Here is a 22,104-nt window from a genome sequence, read left to right on the forward strand (position 1 = left end):
TTATAGTGAGCACAAATCTGTAAAGCAAGACACCTTGAATGCTCAGTTTTCTTATTCCCTAAACAGGTAAGAAAAAATGTCTGCAGCCCAGTAAGATGTCCGTCTGAGGCAACATAAAGAGTGATCTTATCCCCTTGAGTGGAAACAACGTGTATATTTCAGTTCTAAATTTCAGATTTCATTAAAAATGTGATTAAAAGACCTGCGTTATTATTCCCAGTTTAGGGAGACAAGAGAGGAATCTGGAAATCAATCTGGAAACATTGTCCTTTCGGGACTTTTATTTAGAAATTTTTCCATCCCAAATTTCAGTGGGTACAAGGAAATGACAAGGCTGTGAATCACCATGGCAACAGTGTGACTTCCAAAATACCCACCGTACCCAGAGACATGACAGCCGGCCAAAGAGCTTTTCATTTCCTGTCAGAAACAGTCGACGTTTTCTAGAATATAAGGCAGCCAAATGTTTCTCTCATTCTCCAAAAGATCAGGAAGTTTGTTTTTTGGACTTTCCTTCAATCAATGTAAAGTCTTTTGGAAATGTATTTTACTCTGTTTATACAGAAACACAAAAATAACGGGCTAAGTTACAAAAAGGACATGGCAAAATAGTCCGTTCATATTTCATGGTTCACCTGTCCCACAGTGAAGCCTCGACCTTTTTATTCAATCCTCTTGTTCAGTCTGACATTACTCTAAAATGGTAAGTCCTCTGACCTTCAGGAACAGACCTGGGCAGTCTCTCACCTCTTCATCTTCCTCAGTTTAACATCTGCAAAGTCCTTCATCTCATCACAAGTATGCAGAAACAGGGGACTTATGGGTAAGTGCACATCCATCTCTTTTAACCCCGTGCCCTTCCACTGCCAGGCCCACCATCCCAAGTTTTTCTCTCCTTTTTCTTTGCTATGTTGTAAATATTCTTCACGAGAGCATAAGTGACGGGGCAATAGGAGAGTTTTAGGGCGTTGTCGATGGAAGAAGAAGTGTTGGAGCAGCAGATGGCGGGGCTAGAGGCCTATAGACTGCAGGGTTTGTCTCTCGGCGGTGTTGAGGTGGCCTGAGAACATGCTGTAACATGGCTGCTGGGCGAACTGTGTCAGGAAGTCTGTCAGATAAGCCTGGGAAAAGACAGATGATACAGCACAGGTCAATTATAATGATGACAGTGTTATGAAATGATAAACTGATCAGGTCGATCAGAGCACAGGGAGAGTGGTACAACAAAAAAAACAAGCGATATAACAGGAAGCATGTGCTCCTGATGCACAGGTAGGAAACCACTGTCCACAAGGGAATGCTCCGCCGAAATAATTCAATTAATTCTAATTTTTGTTTTTGCACGATGTGTAAAATGTCTACATCTTGAAAATCAAGCTTTTTTCTTCTTCTTTTTTTTCCAAAATATTTTTGGTCCCAAAGTGACAGTAAACTGATTACAAACTAGTTACACTACATGCACCTTCTGCAGTTTACAGGACTGTCCAGCGAAGATGGTGCAGGTATTTTATTATTTTTGCTGTCTTGCACATGAAGTTCTAAAAATATGATGTTTCAATCATGTTATAGTCTTGTTGCATTTTGTAGAAATCAGCCCCAGGCTTGGGGGGAAAAAAACAAGATTTTATTTTTATGCCTTATCACCCAGCCCTATCGTAGCTCCATGATTAAAATTTTAAGGAATTTCTTTTTTTTTTTTTGGTTTTATTCCATTTTTTTCTTCCCCCCCCATTTATTCCATATTTAAAAAACTTTTAAAAAATGTTAATTTTTATTTACTTATTTTACTACTTTTCCTTGGTTATTTATCGTTTCAAGAAAATCAATCAATGTGTATATATGTTTTCATTACTAATACTGTATATGTGACACACTTGAGTGATGAGAGAGCTGGATGTGGCTATGAAAGGTGTGTGATTGAAGTTTAGTAATCACTTGTCTGTCTGTGTGATAATTTGTCCTTAAGGAACCGGTGCGCAGTCGATACACGTTGGTCTTGATTTTAATCATGTAGCCACAATAACAAAGGCATTTTAACTCTTGTACTTTAACGAAGCAGTGTGCCGTGATTTATCTGGGAATCCATTCCGCCTCTTGTTGGTTACTTAATTGTGTTTCTTGAGCTTGAAACACAAAGTTTGCATTTTGTTAACAAAGACATTTAGACCTGGAAAACAACGCTGCACAATCAAATAACAGTTTTTCCATCAGTAGTTGGAAGTGCAAATTGCGTGCTTCATCCTTAAAGACTAATCCAACAAGGCTGGCACCATTTCACCCTAAAGCGCCTTTATAATTGGAGCATCTTCTGATCTGATCGGACACTCGAGGACAGAAAACACTCTCTTACACTGGAGACGAGGGCTGCATCTTGCAGCGATGACAGCAGCCATTCTGAAGCAGCCGGCTCTTCCCGGAAAGCATTTATAGCGACATTCAAAAAGACCTTCGATGTTCCACAATAACAAGTTCTTGATTTTACATCCCCTATAATTCACTATGTTTGCAAACAATAAGATTTACATGCACATGACAGGCTAAAAGGCTTTATAATCCTGTGATATCAATTTTCTACCATCAGAGATTTTGCCATAAGGTTTATATTGTGGTGACTTTAATATCTCTGGGTGTATTAGGCCACTGTGGGCAATGCAAAGTATGGTGAGCAGGACTCCTTTATGGCAATATTGGATTTTTTGCTTCACAGTGATCAAGTGCCTTGATTTGTCAGGTATTAGCAGGATTGGCCAAAATCAGACAGACATTCACATATAGTTACTTTATCCATAAACAGTCTGATTTGATTTTCCAGAAAACTGACTACATCACGATTTATTTTGATATCACAACATTACAAATGTAATATATCATGATAGATGATTTTCTAATCATCCATCACGATATACAGCAAATCTGGCAGGTGCTTAAGCTGAAATCTTCCATCTGAAGGACTGTCTCCTGACTCGTTAACCCCCGCTGCTGCCTGACTTAACGGAAATATCAGAAATGAGACACGTGGAACTAAAAGTTTAGAGTTTGTGTACCTGCAGATCGATCTGATATATGGGGTCTTTCAAGGCATCTGGATCATCCTCCTCATCATCCTCGTAATAATCGTCATCTGCAAAACAGGAACACACCAGGATATGGAAAGTTAAAACAAAGTTCTACGGTAACAGCAAAAGCAAGACACACGTGGAATTGAAGACAAACTACAGGAATAGCTGAGGCACTGTGGAGACACTAGTACCGTATTTGTTGGAAGCGATGAGGTCAGAAAGCAGCTGCCCTGCAAGCCCTTCATCCTCCTCCTCATCATCCTCCCTCTCTTCCTCCTCATGGTCCTCCCACATACCGGTGGAATCTGAGACAAACAACAGCTGGTAAATTAAATGTCTGCTGTCCTATTCTTTAGTTTACAGAAAAGGCAGTAAAAAAAAAAGAAGAAATACAACAAAGCCAACAAGTCAAGGGCTTCACCTGCCACTCTGAGCTCTTGGTGATAAATTGCCAATTGATAATTGTGTCAAACTGACTAGCAAATTACATATTATAACCATTTTACATTTGGTTGAGTGACACACCAAATATAAAGAATACACAAAAATAAATAAATACAGGCTTGCAGAACAGAGGTTTACATTTAGGCTGACTTATTGTTTCCTCCCAATAATTTACTCCAAGAAATAGGCACAGAGGTCCCATTGCAGAAAGGTCAAAAGTTTGATCCTCTCAACAGTGTTCATGTCCCTAAAAAGCCATGTGTCCTATCAAAGCTTCACTGACTGAAACACTGAACCCCTAAAGTGAAACAGAAGCATTTTTATTATTTGTATTCACCTTGGCTCCAGTCTGCTGCGCTTGCCCTGCTGGTGTTTGCCTCCACTACTGTCGACAGCTCATTGATGATCAATTTAAAGATCTTCACTAGCAAAGGAATGTTGGTCCACCGCTCTGGATCTGTGGAGGAGAAATACACGATGAAGAGCGCAGAGACACAGAGCTCAGTGTTAACAGCACACACCGTCCTGTGGTGCGTTCAGCTGTCTCTGGGTCATTTAGTGCCTTACTCTTGGCAGATTTGGAGCGTGTGCGGATGCCGTCTTCAGGGCTGTAGATCTCTTCTCCCTTCACCACAATGTCCTGGAGACGTTTGTCATCAGTGTTGAGACCGTGCTGCAGCAGCTTACAGAGAGCCACCGTGCTGCAGGAAAAAACAAAACAAAGATATATATGTGGCAAGTGTGGAGAACAGAAATTAATAGTTTAAGCCATTTCAGTTCCCGCCATAAGCACAACACTGTTTTATAGCTATACTGGAAGCAGAAAATGTCAACTGAAGCCTGTGGAAGATTAACTTAAAAAAATAAACTGTAAGAAACACAATATCACTGACGCCAAGTACCCAAAACCAGGCCTGGACAGTATCCACCAATTGCAGAGCTACAGTGCAAGGGCTGAGTTATGCTCAAAGGGAACTAGTTCATACGACGTGTTGTCCAACCATGTGTTGTTTAGTGCATTATCAGTTAATAACCTAGTTGTGTTTACTTTTATTAAAGCAACTATATTATTTGCATTTCCTAGATGTGTTTCATTTTAAATCAAAGAAAGCATTGATCAGAAAGCAACACACGAACATTGGTGGGAACCAAGGCCGTTTTGTCGGTTAAAGCCTGGGCAGTAGCTGATTAGCACTGTTATCACGGGGGAGAGACAGTGAAAGTCCTTTTGCCAGGAATCGTATCTATGTGGCCAGATCCTCCTGTTCCGCAGGAGTCCACAATAAAAGTTCAGGCAGACAGGTGTGCCGCTTAGCAACGGCACATGACCCGAGCCTCTGAAATCTTACCCATCAGAAAGTTTCTTATGTAACAATGCCTCCCAGTGGGTAAAAGTGTAATGGAAAAGTGTAATCTCGTCTTTAATTCATAGACTTTTAGTGACTTCTGTGATTTGATCATTGACCAACCAGAAACATCACATCCAATCAGGAGGAGCGCAGGATGAAAGGTTTAAAAATTGATGCCGGGAGTGACGTTGACCTGCATTCTGAATCTAGACCCTTTCTAGACTTTTCTTGTAATTTCTGCAATCCAAAGAATAAATTACTTTGTACTCTTCTGCGTCTCAGTGTTTGGTTCCTATGAATCTGATAGCGGTTATTTATTTAAAGTTATTGAAGGCTGAACAAGGAAAAGAAAATCAACCACAACAGCAGAAGTGTTTATAGCTGTTGCGAATGTCCACACTTGAAGGTGGGGTGAAAAACTGGCTGTGATAAAGAGGGGAGAGATGCGATAATTGTTTAAATTTGGGGATAACGGCGCACATTTTCAGACAGTCTCTCCTGGAAGGCATTCATAGTATTGCACTCATTTGTACACAACAAAAATTACAGAAATAATTGCGTAAAAAATGAACAAAAGAAGAAGAAAAAGTTCAAACCCTGCTCACAAACAGCTGGCTAATCACTGCATGAAGTGGGTGTGAATGACTGATCGTGAGTTTTGGAAAGTTACAAAAACTGACGGACACAGCCCCCCCTTAATTCTGACATAGGAAAGCACTTTTCATGAAGCATGTTGGCAACTTAACCTGCCCCTCCTTTTGGCAAGTACCAGCAGTAGATGTAGACATGCTGATGTCGCCATCTACAGGCAAGAAAAATAACCACAGCTGCAATTTAGACAGTGAATAACTGCAGTTTTTCTCTTTCATAGGTGTTGTTTTAGTGTGTGCGCACATTTATGTGGTTACAGAAGCCAAAAGGCAAAAATAAACAAATAAATGAATTAACTAATAAAAAAAAAATCAATAAAAATATTTTCCTACAGGTGGAAACACTGAACACGGGTCTAAACTACTGGTGCTTTCTTTTCCTATTGATGATGCAGGTAAGCTTTTGTAGACTTCTAGGACGAGTATGATGTGATTGACAAACGGATGTTATTTCATGGTTTTACATTTTAAAATGTTTTAAAGTTATTACTTGTAGATATAAATGGTTAATAAAAATGTTGTCTGACCTGACTTTACCCTCGTACTGTCCATAGAAGAGGTGCTGCCTGCTCATCCACTCTGTCATGACGAACTCCAGGGCAGGTTTCCCCGTTGGGCCGGGCAGACTGCACAAGAACTCCAACAGAGGCTCCAGCTGGGAGTGAACCAGGTGGGCAAACACCATGATCAGAGACTACAGACAGAGGAGAAGGAGAAACGAGGTAGAGGGAAGGAGAAATAATCAAGTAGTGAAGGTAACTGCACCATCGACAAATAAAAGACCAGGCTATCAAACACATCAGCAACAGGTTTGATGGTTCAGCCACACATCAACTTTGTATACGTCCACCTACCTGCATGACACTCAGAGTCTCAGCTTGCTGCATCTTGCTCAGAATCGCTCGGAGGATCTGGTCCAGTTGTTCCCCTAGTTCGGTTCCTGCCCGAGAGATCAGAGTAGACACCAACCTGCCCACGAAGGCAGCCGTGAACTCTGAGGTCCGGGGGTCCAGCAGCTGGTTGACCACCTGCATGACGTACCAGAGGCCGCTGTTCCCTTGCTCGTCCCTCCACTGAGCGATCTGCTCAAGGGCAACAGAGACGTATGCCCGCAGACACTCGCCACCGTTCTGGAGAGAGGAGGAAAGTAGTGAAAGAGAAGCAAAAGGAGAGCGGTGTTAAAGACTATATAAGAGGTTACACAGATTTTGGCAGAGCAAATCACATGCCACATACTAGAGTTTTTTTTAAATCAGTAGCAACGCAATATTTATTCTTTATATTTTCTATCCAAAACAAGTTTTTGTGATGAGAATAAATGTGAAGACACTAGGTTTAAAAAATGTGGTATTGTTATTGAAAGTAGCTCATGACATTTGGCTGGATAATATCATCATTGTCCCGCTGTATAAAATGTGCTCATGTCTGGATGAAATGCCAAAAAAAAAAAAAAAACAACCCAAAAAACAACTTTGTTGGGTTTACCTGCATTATCGTGTTGTCATCAGTGCGTAAGGTGCACTGTGCCACCACAGGGAAAGCCTGGCACACCAGCATCTCTGAGAGAGGGGGTTTGGTGTTTCGGACAACTGTGGTCAGGATGTCTATAGACGTCTGTGGTGCAGACAGAGGGGAAGAAAAGCGGTCAGATTCTGCTACGAATGCAGAACTCAATGTTTTGGTTTGGTCCTGTAACTTTTCCAGCCATGTCATATCTAGACAAAGTTTCAGATGAACAATGTCAATGTGCTGAGTCATTAATTCACAGTATTAGAAGGAAACGCTGGGTGAGGAGGACATAAGCAAATTGGTCAATTCCTGTTTTTGTGTGGCTTACTGCTCATGTGATTGCTGACTGAAATTATTTAACCCCATTACGTCTAGCACTAGAATATGCCCAAGCAAATGCAAAGGAAGCATAAATGATAAAATTACAATATAGCACTGTGTTCAACAGTTTGTTGCATGGTTAAATATTACTTACTAATATTGCTACCCTATTCATATATAAGTAAATTACAGGTTTTATCTACACAGTAATTACATGTGTGCTTGATGACTGAGGTGATTGCTTACACACTATGAGTAGCCGCACTTGAATTCTTTCTTTTCAGAAGGAAACACCTTGTGTCCAAATCTATTAAACTGACCACAGACTGTAAAATGCAAAACATCAGACATGTATTGACAGTGTCTGACAGATGGACGACTTGCCCACGCTACTAACTGTCTGCCAACTGTTCCTTTTTTGGAATACATTGAGTATATGGTTATTGGCTGATTGATTGGTGCATCACAAGAGGAGCTCAACGATTTTGTGTGGAGAAGTCAACATTGTCAGTGGTACAACGAAGATATGAAAGCTGGACAAAGGACGAGGAAAACTGGTGGAGAAATTTAGTTTAAATTTAGAGAAAAAAAAAACATTTGTCATTCATTGTCTGGTAACAATGAACATGCAAATTTCATTTAAATCTTTGTTTTTGAGGAACTCGGTCATGCACCAAAGCGTTGATCAAGGGGAAAGTTATTGAGATACCTTGTTCTGGACCAAAGGAGGAGGACAGAATGACTGACCTCATCATTGTTATGCTCTGCTGCTCATGGGTGAACAAACGTGGACACATCAATCTGCCACCTGCTCCTTGTGAAAGGTGTGACACTTTTATACATCTCTGTGTCTTTTTGAGCCACTATCTACTTACAGCACAGAGTCCAGAGGGAATCTTGTCGTGGGGAGCCTGCATGATGCTGACCAGCGTGGGGATGAGACGCATTTGCATGGGGCCCTGGCAGCCTTCAATCTGTGCCAGTTCCTTAAAGATGTCCTGAGCCAGGGACGCCACCACAGGGTCTGAGGAGAAGAGAGGAGACAGGGCCTGAGAAAAGATAAGAGACAAATCAAATCTATGTGTCTCTTAACTTAACATGTCTATGTCTTCTCTGGAAAACACTTTGTGATTGTTGCTTGAAAAAGTGCCAGACTTTGTTAAGAGAAACACTGATTCCAGCTTATGTCAAAATATTAGAGATAAGCTGGAAAATTTAAAGTCCCAAATCTTGACAGTGGGTCTTATATTTAACCTTTAAAAGACAAAGGATACATTAAGAGATAAAAGAAAGTTATTTTGAAATGTTTAGTAGGGTGTGAATGTAGTATAAAAGTCTGACAGAGGATGTGGTTAGAGGATCTATAGCAGTACCATTGTTATATTTAAGGAAAATAGCAATGGTGAGGGGGCAGATCTTGTTCTCGGCACTGGTGGTGAAGGCCGGATCGACCGTGCAGACGATGCACAGAGTCTCCATGACGAGGGTGAGCACCTCTGAGCTAAACTGGGCAGCCAGTTGGACGAGTCCCTCGAGGATGCTGGGGAGGAAAGGCTGAAGGACGTGGGTGCTTTCTGACAGCTTCAGCTGATCACAGTACCTGGAGAATGACATGGATAGTAGGCATCAATTTTATGTTTATTATATCTTTATGAACATTTTGTGACTCTTTCAAACTTACTGGAAGTTTAAACTTACATTTTTTTTGTCTGTGATGAATGTTATTTGCAACTCGTTTAGTCTGTTATGCTTTTGTGAATATGCCTTTCAGGAAAAACATTCTTAATATGTGTAGGACCTCTTCGTGTAGGATTGCCAGCATTCCCCCATTATCTAATTCACAATTTACTGATGGGCAAAACCGAATCAACACTTTTTTTTGCCTCAGAGACCCAACAAGTTTCCATGACTTACAACTGAGGTTAAGAGAATAAAAATATTAAACATCTCCCCTAGATGCAAAACCAAAAACATTAAACATGCTAACACATCTACACTGCCTATTTTAAGCAATACTTCGACATTTTGGGAAATACACTTGTTCCCTTTCTTGCCGACAATTAGATCAGATCAATAAGATTAATACCACTCTCATGTCTGCATGGTAAATATAAGGCTACAGCCAGCAGCTGGTTAGCTTAGCTTAGCATAAAGTCTGGAAACAGCTACCCTGGCTCAATCCAAATGTAAGAAAATCTGTCTACCAGCATGTCTAAATCTCAGTAATTAACATGTGTGCAAAAACAACAAGTTGCGGTTTTCCGGGGAGTTATGTGCCGGACTATTTCTTAGCCTGACACAGTAACTTCCTGGAGTCGCCGCTTGTTGCCTGGCAACCTCACGGTGACAACAAGACTCCAGAAAGTCACTGCGCCCTGCAAAGAAATACAAACAAGATATAATGTGTTAATTATTGAGCTTAAGAGGTGCTGTACGAATAAGGGTATTTGCCAAAATATCAAACTATTGCTTTAAGCTGTGTATGCATATACCACAGGGAAAAATAATATTCATATACAGAAAATACTAGGTAAAGGTAATACTGCTCAGCTTCAAATATAATCATCAGATTAGACTGACCAATTTCAAATGTTTTTCAAGATGCTAAATCGTTGGTTCGTGACCAAATGTGTTGAGCTTTAATGTTAGCCAACTCTTCCTGTGTACTGATGGACTAATATAGTGTTTGGGTTTTTAATACTTTCAGCATGAACACTGAGAAGATCCAGGGTCCCTTAATGCCGTCACAGACTACTGCCTGTGCTGTGGTTTCTGGCTCACTGTGTTAGATCACAAAAATAATACAACTACTATGTGTTTAGGTGGCAGCACAGTTAAAAACAGCTAAAAACACAGCTTGCTCACCCCCAGATGGCCCTGACCGCGGAGATGCGGACGGAGGGCGGCTGGCTGTCGTGGAGGCCGCTGACGGTGGCCTGGAGGAACTGCTGGATGAGCTCGGGAGACATGGCTGCTGTGAAGCGACTGGCCGCCCACAGAGCTCGGCCGAGGAGGAACGGAGACACCGCTGGTCAAGAGAAAACAGAAACAAGAGACAGCAGTGAAGAACAAGACAAGAGAAGACAAGTAAGAGAGAGAAACAAAAGTAAGACGTTTATTTCGCACAGCAATTTAATTTAATTTTAATTCAATAATTTAATTTTTACATTTTTTTGTAGCAAGGTGTTCCTTATAAAGGAATTGAGGCACTTACAGAGGGAAAAAAACAGTATTATAATATTGTAGAAACACCTATGTTAAGTGCCTCCACATATTACTATTTTTTGACAGTTTTGATGGGAATCGATCACCAAACACTTCAGAAAGTTAGTACTTTCAGCAGATTTTAGAGGTCTTCGTGCTGTTTTGTTGTTCTATAAAAGGGTCAGTGTAGGACTCACCTGGCAAGTTGAGATCAGCGAGGATGACACTGGCCAGGAAACCATGCATGTCAAACTGGATACGACCGTTCTTCACGTTCTCCGTGATAATGGTTTTGACAGAGCCGAGGGCCAACATGCAGGCCTCATGGATCTTCCACCTGGTTTACATTACTACAATTACTTTCTGACTTAAAGCACAGGTGTAAACAGGTGAACTCAAACACAGTACAAGCAGGATGGCAGTTATTGTCATCCCCCCCCTCCCACTGGGATGTAGTCAGACAGACAGAGTCTCTCCTCACCAGTGCTCATTGCCACTGTTTTTGGCCTGCTCTGCCTCCTGGAGGTGTCTGGTCGCTGCTGCTGCCAGTGCTGCTGCACTCTCATTCTGAAACTCTGCAGCAACAGCCTGCAAGCAGAGGTCAGAGGTTAGCATCATTATACACACTCTCATGGTAGACCAGAGGCTGCAAAGTGAGCTGATGAATAAAGAGTTGCTATGAAACCACCGAAAACTTTTGACCTTTGTTTTACACAGGACTGCACTGCTCAGCATTCCTATGATTCAACAATCTCTGTTCATAAGTAACCAACCATTTCTAGTCCTTTTCAAGGACTAGGACAACGTGGTTGCAGATGCCTCAAGTGTTTGCGGAGGCTGTTTGTGTAGGAGAAGCAAAAGGAGAGCAAGGAGGCATGTTTCTCCAGAACTATGTATAGACACCTAGCAGGCATGAATGTCCTCCCTTCCTCTGCAGACCTGCTTTTAATATTGCCAAATTCTTCCAAAATGGTCAATTTATTCAATGTCATTGTAATATGATATAAACTATATGTTTCGCCTGGGTCCTGCTTAATAGTTTGAGAAGCACTTTGCGCGAGTCTGGTGATGATATATAAACCCAAACTCCAGCTTTGAGGGAGATTGAAGGTGCTTTCACACCTGTAGTTTGGTTTAGTTTCAGAAAAAAACAAAAACAAAGATATATTGTTGCCTTTTTGTTCTGATATAATTTGTGTTAACAAACTAAGAGCTATAAGTATGAAGTCTTATGGACAGACAGGTAGCTCACCGATTGGATAGTTTTGCCAACTGTCATCGTGCATCATCAGTGACTGACAGCAGGTTACTGTAGCTTATGTGTCGATCTTCTCTGGTCTCACAAAGAGCTCACAAAAAAATAACTGATTATGAGCATGATTAGCGGAGACTGTAACTGGACCTTGTTTATCATAAACGGTGAGTAAAGATAGAAACAAACAAAACAAAGAGGCATTTTGTACCGTCATATTACAGGAGGATAGTTTCTGTCCCAACATTTACCTTGTTTCACTTTTTATTGCGGAAATGCTGCAATACATGGAGTGGGACACAAGCTCAACACACCTCTGGTTTAACTCCTTTTCACTTTGATTAATCACACAGTGACAGGTGATTTTCTGTGAAGGAAACTCACTCAGCTATACACGGTGTTATTTTAATTTGGGCTTTAAAATGTCCCATGCTGTCCAGTCGCATTTTCACACAGATTTCTTGTGAATTTACAATAAGAGTTGTAGGTTTTTATCTCACCAGCAGCAGGTCCTGAGCAGAGATCCTGACAGAGTAGGAGAAGGTGTCATCATCCTCATCCTCTACAAACTGCTGGGGGTTAGCTGTCCACACTTTGATCTAAAGAAGCAAGAGGGCAAACAATCAGGCCTAACACTAGTGAATCACCATAAAAAAAATTATATACATACATATATATTTTTATACAGCTCATACCTCCATCTATGCACCCACCCACCCACCGGCCATTTCAACTTCATGCGTTAAGGTCATTTCTCACCTGGTCCTCTGTGATCTGCATGTACAGGATGATGTAGTAGATGAGTTCAGGCAGGGCTTTCTTCACTGTGCTCTTGAACTTGTTGTTCTCCAGCAGCGTGTGGACAAACTCAAAGATGCTGAACACCAGATTCTCAAAACCCAAAACCTCACCTGCAGAAATGAGCAACAAATACCAGAAGATTGAAAAAAAAAAAGTGCTCCGACAATAAAAACATTCAAATCCACGTTACGTGTAGCAGTGAGAGCAGATGAAGAAAAGTGGATGATTTGAATTCTGCTCACCATCTGAGTCTACAGGGTCATCCACTTCCTCCGTGTAGTTGACTTCTGTTCGCACATAAGTGAACATATGGTTAAGGAATACTCGACTAAAAAATCATTTTCAGTCTCCTTAGCTTTCGGTTTTTATGTCTTGTTAGTACTCATCTCACAGCATACTTATATTTCTGTCATCGGGCACTTGCACTTCAAGCGTATGATTTCAGTCTTGTTATTTGCTTCTGCTTCAATCTGAAAATAGCAGATGAGAGACGTACACAAAATTTTGAAGTAGAATTTACAGTCTGTGTAAAATACAATATTTTTTCAGTCTTTGTCTCAACATGAAAGTGTTTTGATCATGCTAAGCAAGCAGGTGACTTCCATGTAATAGCATGAGCTGCTGCAGTGCGGTGGATTAGTGGTTTAGAGAGGATGTTCTGTAACCGAAAGGCCACACACTCCAATCTCAAGTGTTTGAAAAATGCCCAAAAGGAAGTAAAACCTCTGGTCATATCATGTTTTTATACCTCAAATGGACACAGAATAAATAATGCTTTTATAACGCAGACTGCAGTAGCTATCCCAGCAAGAAATTAGCTTATACACAGATGACATTGTAAAGGATATAAAGCTGCACTTTCAGTCAGTGTATTCCATACAATGGGTAATATCTGCTGCATGGAGGAGACCATGGGTTTAGGGAAGTTCTTCACCAATGCTGTTACTCCCTGGGAGAGAATGAAAAAGAAATACAGATTTAAAGCCTTAATTGTAGATACTATACAAGTTCATTTCTAAAATAATTACAAATCACTTCTCTTATCTTGTTTCTTGAGTGAATAAATATGTTTTGTTTTTTAAAAAAACATTAGAAAGGACAAATACCACAATGTGTGACTACAGGGTCGGCAACTGCAAATTAAACTTTTTTCGCCAAACTTTGTGTAGTTCTCTCCTCCACAGCTAAACATATGGGGTCCATTTATGATATGAGACATTTGAGGGTCACGCTAAGCAACTATTCGATGACTCTTTGGGCCATAGAGTCTCTCACCTTGAGGACTTCCATCTTGAGACCGCTGTCAGACGAGGGTCCATCAGGCATCTGCAGAGCCTGCACAAACGCTTCTGTGAACTGCTGCACCACAGGGAAGATCAATGCTTTGGCTGCACCCTACACACACACACACACACACACACGTTCAGTTACATTAAAAACACAGTATTGACACGTTATTCATCCATTTCACTTCCTTACTGTAAAAAATACAAATATAAATGTGAAACTGGAGCAACCAGCACAACATGAGGACAATTTCACAAACAGTCTATCCTCTGTTGTAATTTTTTTGAGAAATGATCTCTTTTAAAGTAAATTATCAACTACAACTCAATAAGACTCAAAGTTTTTTCCATGGCAGAAGAGGTCTAATCAAAAGTAAAAATACGCCATTATATAATGAATTAAAACAAAATCTATTATGTAATTATTCATATAATATCTGAAAGAAAATCATCACATGTCTTGTTGCGATTGTCTCACCTTCTCAAGCTCTTCAATAGCACAGATAAGGTTGGCACAGGTGGTGAATATCTCCACTGCTCTGGATCGAGTACGAATACTGTACACCTGCACAGTAAAGGACAGGACCACAGTTAAGGAACATTAAAAAGACAGCACAAACGTCATATCAGACAAACACAGTGCAGAACAAATCAGTCACATAAAATACTACAATTCCCACTGGTAGTTGACAAAGTTTGTGTATCCAGGAAAAAATAAAATATCCCAAAATACGAATTTATTCCTTTTTCAGCAGGGAAGGTTCAAAAACTGTTTAAGTTTCACTATAAGATAAGAGTTGTAGCAATACCTCGGCCATGGTGAAGATCTTGTACATTTCAGGTAAGATGACCGGAGCCACCAGCGGCATCTGTGTATCTGTCACCTCCCGAGTAAACTCTGGACATAACAGACAGATGGCGGACAACATGAAAGTTTCTTATCTACAGCAACACCCAGGAGTGACACATGTATTTGTCAAACCCAATGTAATGAATAACAGATGATCCCATGTACTCCCTTCTCTCTGATACCTAAACTCAGGGTTGATACCCGCTACCGATCGAATGCCATTGATCTTTTCCCATTTAAAATCCCTGTGTGAAACTGATTGGGATCATTATTCTACATGTAAGGTAGCACTGTATATTACAGGTCTTAATTGTAACCAAAGATGCAAATAGTAAATACACCAATATGGCTTTAGGCTGGGCAAAGTTTTAATCATATTGGACTAGAAAGTTTAAACAATTGAGTTGCTACAATTTTCTAACAACAGATCAGCATCAGATGACATCAGATCCATATATCCATCCATATATATTACCACTGCCTCTGCCCTTAGGAAAATTATCTTATATTGTCATGAATGCTCTACTATCACAGCTGGATTCTAAAAAAAATCTTGGTCTTTTTTTTTTAATGTTTCAAAAGGATGTACATGTACAGCTTTAGTGTGTGTGCTCGTGTGTTTATGTGTATCTCATTACATACCTGTGAGGACCCTCATGGCCCCGTGCACAGCATTGACATCTCCGCTGACCAGCATCTCCATCAGCAGGGTGAAGAGCTGCGGCCAGGCCTCAGGCCAGTCCCAGTGGGCGATGGCTGACACGGCGTACGCAACACTGGAGCGGACTTTGCTGATGGCCTCCCGCAGACCGCTTGGCAGCAGCTCCCTAATGGCGGCTTTAGCCTGGAGGGGGACAACAGGAGTTTGACAACATTTGGCTCAAAAGGCCCTCTGAGGTCAAATTAAAATTATGTGCAAGAATACTTTTGAAAGATAGAACTTCTGCCACTAGCAGACAAAAGAAATGTATCTAAGGTGAAGAATGTTTTACCTGATCCGTAGTTTCAGGAGGCCTGAATTTCTCTGACTGGGAACACCAGTGAGTCTCCACATACTGCTTCAGGATGACTGATGCTAACTGCAAACACAGACAACAAGACAGCCATAAGGAATGATATTTGTCAAGTTACAATCAGGACAACACAAAAGCAGATCATGATCAATAATGTCAGAATAACTGTCTGACACCTTGATCTGACATGCATGTGTGTGGGCTGGACATTTTGTGCTCCGTTGCAAATGTCTACTTTGTTTTGTTTCTTTTATGCTCACCTGACGGATTGCGAGCGCTCCCTGCGGATCAACTGTGAGTTCGGCCAGGTGGACGCCAAACTCTACAACATGAACACATCAGCAAGGACAAAGAATAAATGAATAAATCTTAAAAATCAAAGCGCATCAGAACATACATTATACGACGCGATAGGCAGGAACGGGATGGAGGTAGGAATCAAAAAATGAACTGTTAACAAATGGCTTTTGTATGTTTTCCCCCCAGAATTACACTGGATGTAATGAGGAGTTGAAGATATTGATAAACAGGAAAACATTAGTCTTTAAAAACAAGTCTGTACGAATTCTGGAGTCAGGGGGCGGCTCTGGCTCAGGAGGTAGAGCGGGTCGTCCACCGATCAGAGGGTTGGCGGTTTGATCCCCACCTCCTCCTGTCTACATGTCAAAGAGTCCTTGACACTGAACCCCCTAGCACCTTGTGGTGTGTTAGTGTGTGCGTGAATGGATGAATGAGCGGCAAAAATCTTGTATAGCGCTATATAAATGTAGCCATTTACCATTACAATATGCAAAGCTAACACAGATCTATCCACACAAACTCAAGTCTCCCAAAAATGCCTCTAATAAATACTGACTTGAATAAATTCTGTGTTTTAAATATGTTCTTTTGTAATGGTAGATGTTGATTAGATCATTTTGACATTAAAAAGTCTTTTCCTGTTAAAACGTGAAAATATATGTCTGCAACATGACAAAAAGGCACTGTGTGATGGCAATTAAAAACAAAACAACAAAAACACACAGCATAAAGGCAGAACAAACATGAAACAGTCTCTTAGCTGGAGCTAAATATGACAAATGTGTAGGTATGTTGTTGTGAGCATGTGTACTACAATAAATGACAGCACTGACATTATTTGGTTCCAAGGCTAAAAACATTGCCATAACCTCTGAGCTATAAAGCTAACAGAGCACACTGGTTTGAACCTGGCCTGACAGACATGTGCGAGTGTGAGAGATTAACACACAGTTCAGGATCAGCATCAAGCTCAGCACTGAACCAGCTCTCACTGGGTTTTAGTAAGAGTGACATCAGGCGCCAGGAAGACAATGTTAGTGCTGACAATCCTACAAAGTGGCAGCCTTAGAGAGGGGCCAGCGGAAAGGGTCGGCCTCTGTGCGACGCTGCAGTACAGCGAACACAATTAGCCTTTCACCAGGGGCACGAGGATCGCGGGACAGACAATGACAAGTCTAGTGGAGTATAAGCTACAGACACTAGGTACTGTATCCATCTGTCCCATTTGAGTTCTTTAACAAAATAAACTACAATGGTTTGCTATGGGTATTATTTACCCAAAACACCAACTGTCACCAATTGTTTACATAAGGTACATTGCCAAGTTCATGTCCAAGGTGTTTATAAATTCCATCAACTATATTTTGAGACATTTAATGACCATTTAAAAACAGAAAATAGACCAATTCTGTCACTTGTTCGACTGTTAATTAACTGGCTTAATTTCGCAACTGAAGAGTGTGCTAAGAAATCATGCAATTCAAGCCTCAAGATGTTTTCAGGGCTTTCAGACACGTTCATAACACTTTCACTGTTTTTAAATAGTTATAAACCTGAGACACAAGGTGCCACTTTGCTGGCATCCTTTTACATTTGGGTCTTGATACACTATCAATTCAAAAGAAGGATGTATATAGGTGGAAACATTCATTTTAACTCAGTCAACACAACTTGGACTGAAAGAGCAAGAAAGAGCTCAGTTACTGCAGTAATGTATATGTCAGATAATGGTGCTAATGTTTATGTAATAATACTTTATATTCAGTAATATGTACTTTAAGTATGCATGGACTGATGGTTAACATAATGTCTCAGAATCTCTGGGTACTTTTGCTTGCTGTTAGTCCTCTTTGTCTTTCCTGTCTGGTGTGTATCCTGCTGGTGCTGAAGATGGTGCAGGAAGCTGGCAGGCTGTAAGGCGGGATGCGCGGGAGAAGCCCCTGGGAGACATTTTGCGGGAAAAACATGTCAACAGGCATTCGGTGGTTGTCATAGCCACCGTGGAATAAGTTAATAAGATTCAGTATAGGAGTAACGTTACTTTTGGGACCACTGTAAGTCTGTTGTCATCTTACATCCTGTCACAGTGCCGAAAAGATGTATAAACGGTATAACAACAGTTGGTTCAGGTGGCTAACGGTTGTGAACAATGCTGGATCCGTTGCTGTCATTCCCCCCCGTTTCCAAGTGACGTTACTTGATTCCATTGCGCTCGAGACCAGAAACGCTGTGTGTGTGTGTAGCTATAGCTTCATAATTGTGACAATATATTAGCTAGCTTCCCACACATAACGGACAAGAGAAGGTAACTTAGAGCTAATTGGACGTTTTTACTGAGGCAGAAGGATAAACCAGCGTTCACCCTGTTGCTGTGCTATGTGGGCCGGGGTCCTCACAGTCCCCATGTGCTTAATACAACTTACTAACGTAGCTAACGTTAGTGATCACACTTCCAGTCCGATCACGTCAGTTTAAGCAGGGCAAGGCAATCATCTCATATGCTGAGGTAAGGATAACACTTTTTCATGAGCTTTCCAGCTAACTTTGTCATCACTAACTTCTGAAAATATGGCCTAACGTTAGCTACAGGGAGCCAGGACAGTTCCCCGGCTAACGTTTTGACTGTTAGCTAACGTTACTTCTACAGCCAAAGTTAGCCCTGACTAAAGCAGCAGACAGCTGTCCGCATGGTGCTCATCTCTGCAGAGGCCCATGCCGATAATGAGTGAGAGCACCGGGTTGCTAGCCACCAAACTAGCCTTTACTTTAACGGGGCTACCACTCACCCTCTGTCACTTCCAACACTTTGATCTGCTCCTCCGCGGCGGCGCGCACTTCTTGCACCGGCGACAGGATGGCCGTCAACGTCTCGATCAGAGCCTCTTTAAGTCCCTGCTGGACCTGGCCGGCGGCTGAACCGGACCGAGCACTACCCGGCGCACTCATGCCTGCTGTGTTTTCACCCGCAGCCCGCTACAGAGTCAGTCCACCACCAGCACCCGGGGAGGAGCAGAGAGCCACGGCCACAGAGGGGAAGCGCGCCAATGCATGGAAACGTGGAGGCGTGGTTTTACGGAAGGAAGCACATTTTGTCGTCCGGTTCGGCCCACGTGGGTGTTTTTTTTTTTTTTTTTGGTGTGTGCTCGTGTGTGTGTGTGTCTATTTTTGTTTATCAAAACTCTGGCTCCCTCTTGTGGAGCGGGGGAAAATGATGCCTTCACAACTGCTGTCTGAAGTGAACTATTACCGGGTTACTATGGAAGCAAATTATTGAGTTTAATAAAGTTCTTGAAATTGCACAACTAAGTCACTAAACTGGACATTGGATCATTAAGATCACTGCAATACTTGAAATAATTGTGCAATATGCAAAATTCCCTATTTATTGATATTTGTTCATGCTTCTATTACTGCTGTGCAATATCCACCGTCTCATAATCATCTGAATAAGCTACACTTAACTTGACAGTACTCACTATTGCACTATTACTTATTACTTATATTATTACAGTGTATTATACCGTACATACTTATCAACCTCTAAATCCACTTTGGTACTTAAACTTATCTTAGCTTTTGTACCAATATCCACTTTGTACTAAATTTATCTTACCTGTATTATAGCGTATTATATTTTGATTTGCTTAGAACTTCTATTCCTGTGTGCATTGACGTGATAGTGAGCAGCTGTAACAAAAGAGTTTCCCCTCAGGGATCATTTAAGTATTTCTGATTCTGATTCAAACTGACTATTGAAAACTTCAGAGACTACAAACATTCAGATAGATGGTTTTCAAAGTAAAACATTTCAACGCTATAAATGCAGTTGTGTTTAAATGTCAACATCAAGTATTCAGCAGTGACTAAATTTCTAAATAAGGTATTCACTTGCCTATAAAATTCAAATCTTTATGGCCATTATTTGCTTCCATACCTAGCAGTCATTAATGAAAAATACCAGGAAAGTGAATTATATTGCCACCCAGGATATCATGCATGCAGTAAGGCATGGCTAAACCCTTGAAAGCTGTAAGAGCCACACTGACATCACTGATTAGGTTGTAGCTGTAACTACAATTTACACTATACAGCCAGAAGTATGTTGACATCCCAGTTCACACACTTTTGTGTACTTTTGGGCTGCTGTTCATGGTTTGGGACAAATCCGCTTTAGTTCCCATTAAGGGAAATTGAAACGCTACCACACATAATGGTAATTTAGACAAAAGTGTGCTACCGACTTCGTGGCAACAGTTTGGAGGGATATACCCTTTGTTTCAGAGTGAGGTCCATATAGAAATGGGTTCCCCAGTTTGGTGTGGAAGTACTTGCCTAACCTTCACAGAGCCATCATCAACATCCAACACCTTTGGGATGAATTAGGAAGACGTCTGCAAGCCAGGACTTAACGCCTAACACCAGTGGCCGATCAAGCTCCAAAATCTTGTGAAAAGCCTTCCCAGAAGAGTGGAGGCTGTTGTAGCAGCATTTTAATGCCTATAGATTGGAAATGAGATGTTCAACAATCCCATATGGCTGTAATGTTCAGGTGTCCACATACCTTTAGCCATGTAATGTATTTGAGTTTAAATCAACAGAAAACGGTGCAGACAGTTTTCTCCCCTGTGTGATTGAGTCCTGATTTAACCTTTAACAGCACTTAAATGGCTTTAGCTGAAAGTGTCTACCAAGTTACTCCTAGACACAGTGGGTGGTGCAATACTATGCAGATTAACTAGTTGCAACAACCCATTGTCAGCTGCACCGGACTGCGAAACCTCCCTGCATATTCTGTTAACAGGTGTAGTCTCACCTCAGCTTTAAGATGGGCTTGAACTTTTATTACAGACTTCTCACTTCTCCATACTTTATACATAGACAAGAGTCAAATTAAACCATTGTGGAGTGAAACAATAGTGCAATTCTTTGTGACTGTCAGTCTGCAAACACTGTAACTCTGGAAGTAGCAGTGGGTCTAGTTACTGAAGGAGCTTCACCACATAATCCTGTTGCCCCAACAAGGAAACAGATGGGAGTATCAGCAAGATTTCAACGAACATGAGACAAGCATGTGACACACTGTCTCCTCTTGAACCTCCACAATTAAGACTTCTCTGGATGGACAATCTTTTCTGTGTGCTGCAAATACATTCATGTTTAATTTCTTACTTTTTAATCTTGCAAGGATGAGCTTCAATCTTCTCAGGTGCAAAATGTCTTCATTGAGGAGCTTGTCAGCCAATCCTAAAACCATGGCATAGTTTGGATGTCTTGTCAAAAACACATTACATCACGTTACTCCTTTTGCACACTGTGTGCCATCAACAATAAGTAGGGCATGTACAGGCCTGACTGCAATAAGACTTTTGTTTCCTAGATTTCTTAAACACACCAATGAGCAACTGGACTGAACTAATTGTAGATTCAACTGTACTTAAACATGTATGCCCTGATATCTGTGTGTCTCTCTGAGTTGTTTTTACTACGAGCTGATTTTAAACCTCTAAATTAAGTCTTTGTACAAATTGTACAGAAAAAATTATACACAGAAAACCATCAAATACTGAAAACACTTGATGCCAAAATAGGAAAACACAGCCAGATGAGATTTCTTCTATTTGGGCTAAAATTAAACTAACTTATTGCTGCAGCCTGTGTGGCATTAAGGAGAACACAGGTGAGGAGGTGTTGACATAAAAATAAACAGTGAATGTAATCTCTTCTCTCACATTATCACTGCTGCAGATCTGAACGATTAAGCCGGAGAAGTAAATCTGGGGACTCAAATCGCTCTAAAAAAAGAAGTCAAATAATTACTTGAATATAACAATGATAATATGTTCCAGGAAAGCCTGCCAGTGTGTTTTGGGATATAGTGTGTTGTATATAAAGCTGGTCTACAACCTCATGTATCCTCTCCAAAGAAACACGGTAATGGCTGAAAATCCACTTTTTCTTTGACTAAATTATTTTGATTTTGTCCCCTCACCTTGACTGGTGTCTTTAGTGTATCAAGTCCTACAATACTCGTACTCAGTTTTGTCTTTCAGACAATAGGGAATAATA

General features: G+C 41.0%; 1 protein-coding gene across 1 annotated transcript; it reads right to left on the bottom strand.

The window, feature by feature from the left end:
- Positions 1-249: 249 nt before the first annotated feature.
- On the bottom strand, positions 250-19,345 carry ipo9 (importin 9). The gene is made up of 24 exons (XM_044176788.1): positions 18,825-19,345; positions 15,999-16,060; positions 15,718-15,804; positions 15,368-15,569; positions 14,685-14,773; positions 14,354-14,440; positions 13,865-13,984; positions 13,438-13,538; positions 12,832-12,890; positions 12,548-12,699; positions 12,289-12,387; positions 11,018-11,124; positions 10,734-10,873; positions 10,198-10,360; positions 8,706-8,932; positions 8,208-8,356; positions 6,988-7,116; positions 6,357-6,632; positions 6,030-6,196; positions 4,071-4,204; positions 3,841-3,960; positions 3,251-3,364; positions 3,045-3,121; positions 250-1,121 (listed from the first exon to the last, which is right to left on the bottom strand). Exons 1-24 carry the CDS (start codon positions 18,982-18,984, stop codon positions 1,011-1,013), a joined length of 3,132 nt encoding a protein of 1,043 aa, XP_044032723.1. The 5' UTR covers positions 18,985-19,345; the 3' UTR covers positions 250-1,010.
- Between the last annotated feature and the right edge of the window lie 2,759 nt (positions 19,346-22,104).

Source organism: Siniperca chuatsi, linkage group LG2, assembly GCF_020085105.1.
Source record: "Siniperca chuatsi isolate FFG_IHB_CAS linkage group LG2, ASM2008510v1, whole genome shotgun sequence".
Taxonomy (NCBI): domain Eukaryota; kingdom Metazoa; phylum Chordata; class Actinopteri; order Centrarchiformes; family Sinipercidae; genus Siniperca; species Siniperca chuatsi.

Excerpts from the sequence above, each read along its gene's own strand:
- ipo9 (XM_044176788.1), bottom strand. The coding sequence starts at position 18,984 with ATGAGTGCGCCGGGTAGTGCTCGGTCCGGTTCAGCCGCCGGCCAGGTC. Across the intron at positions 14,774-15,367 it reads GGCCATGAGGGTCCTCACAG|AGTTTACTCGGGAGGTGACA; the intron begins GTATGTAATGAG and ends TGTTATGTCCAG. Across the intron at positions 11,125-12,288 it reads CTGCTCAGGACCTGCTGCTG|GCTGTTGCTGCAGAGTTTCA; the intron begins GTGAGATAAAAA and ends CTCTGCTTGCAG.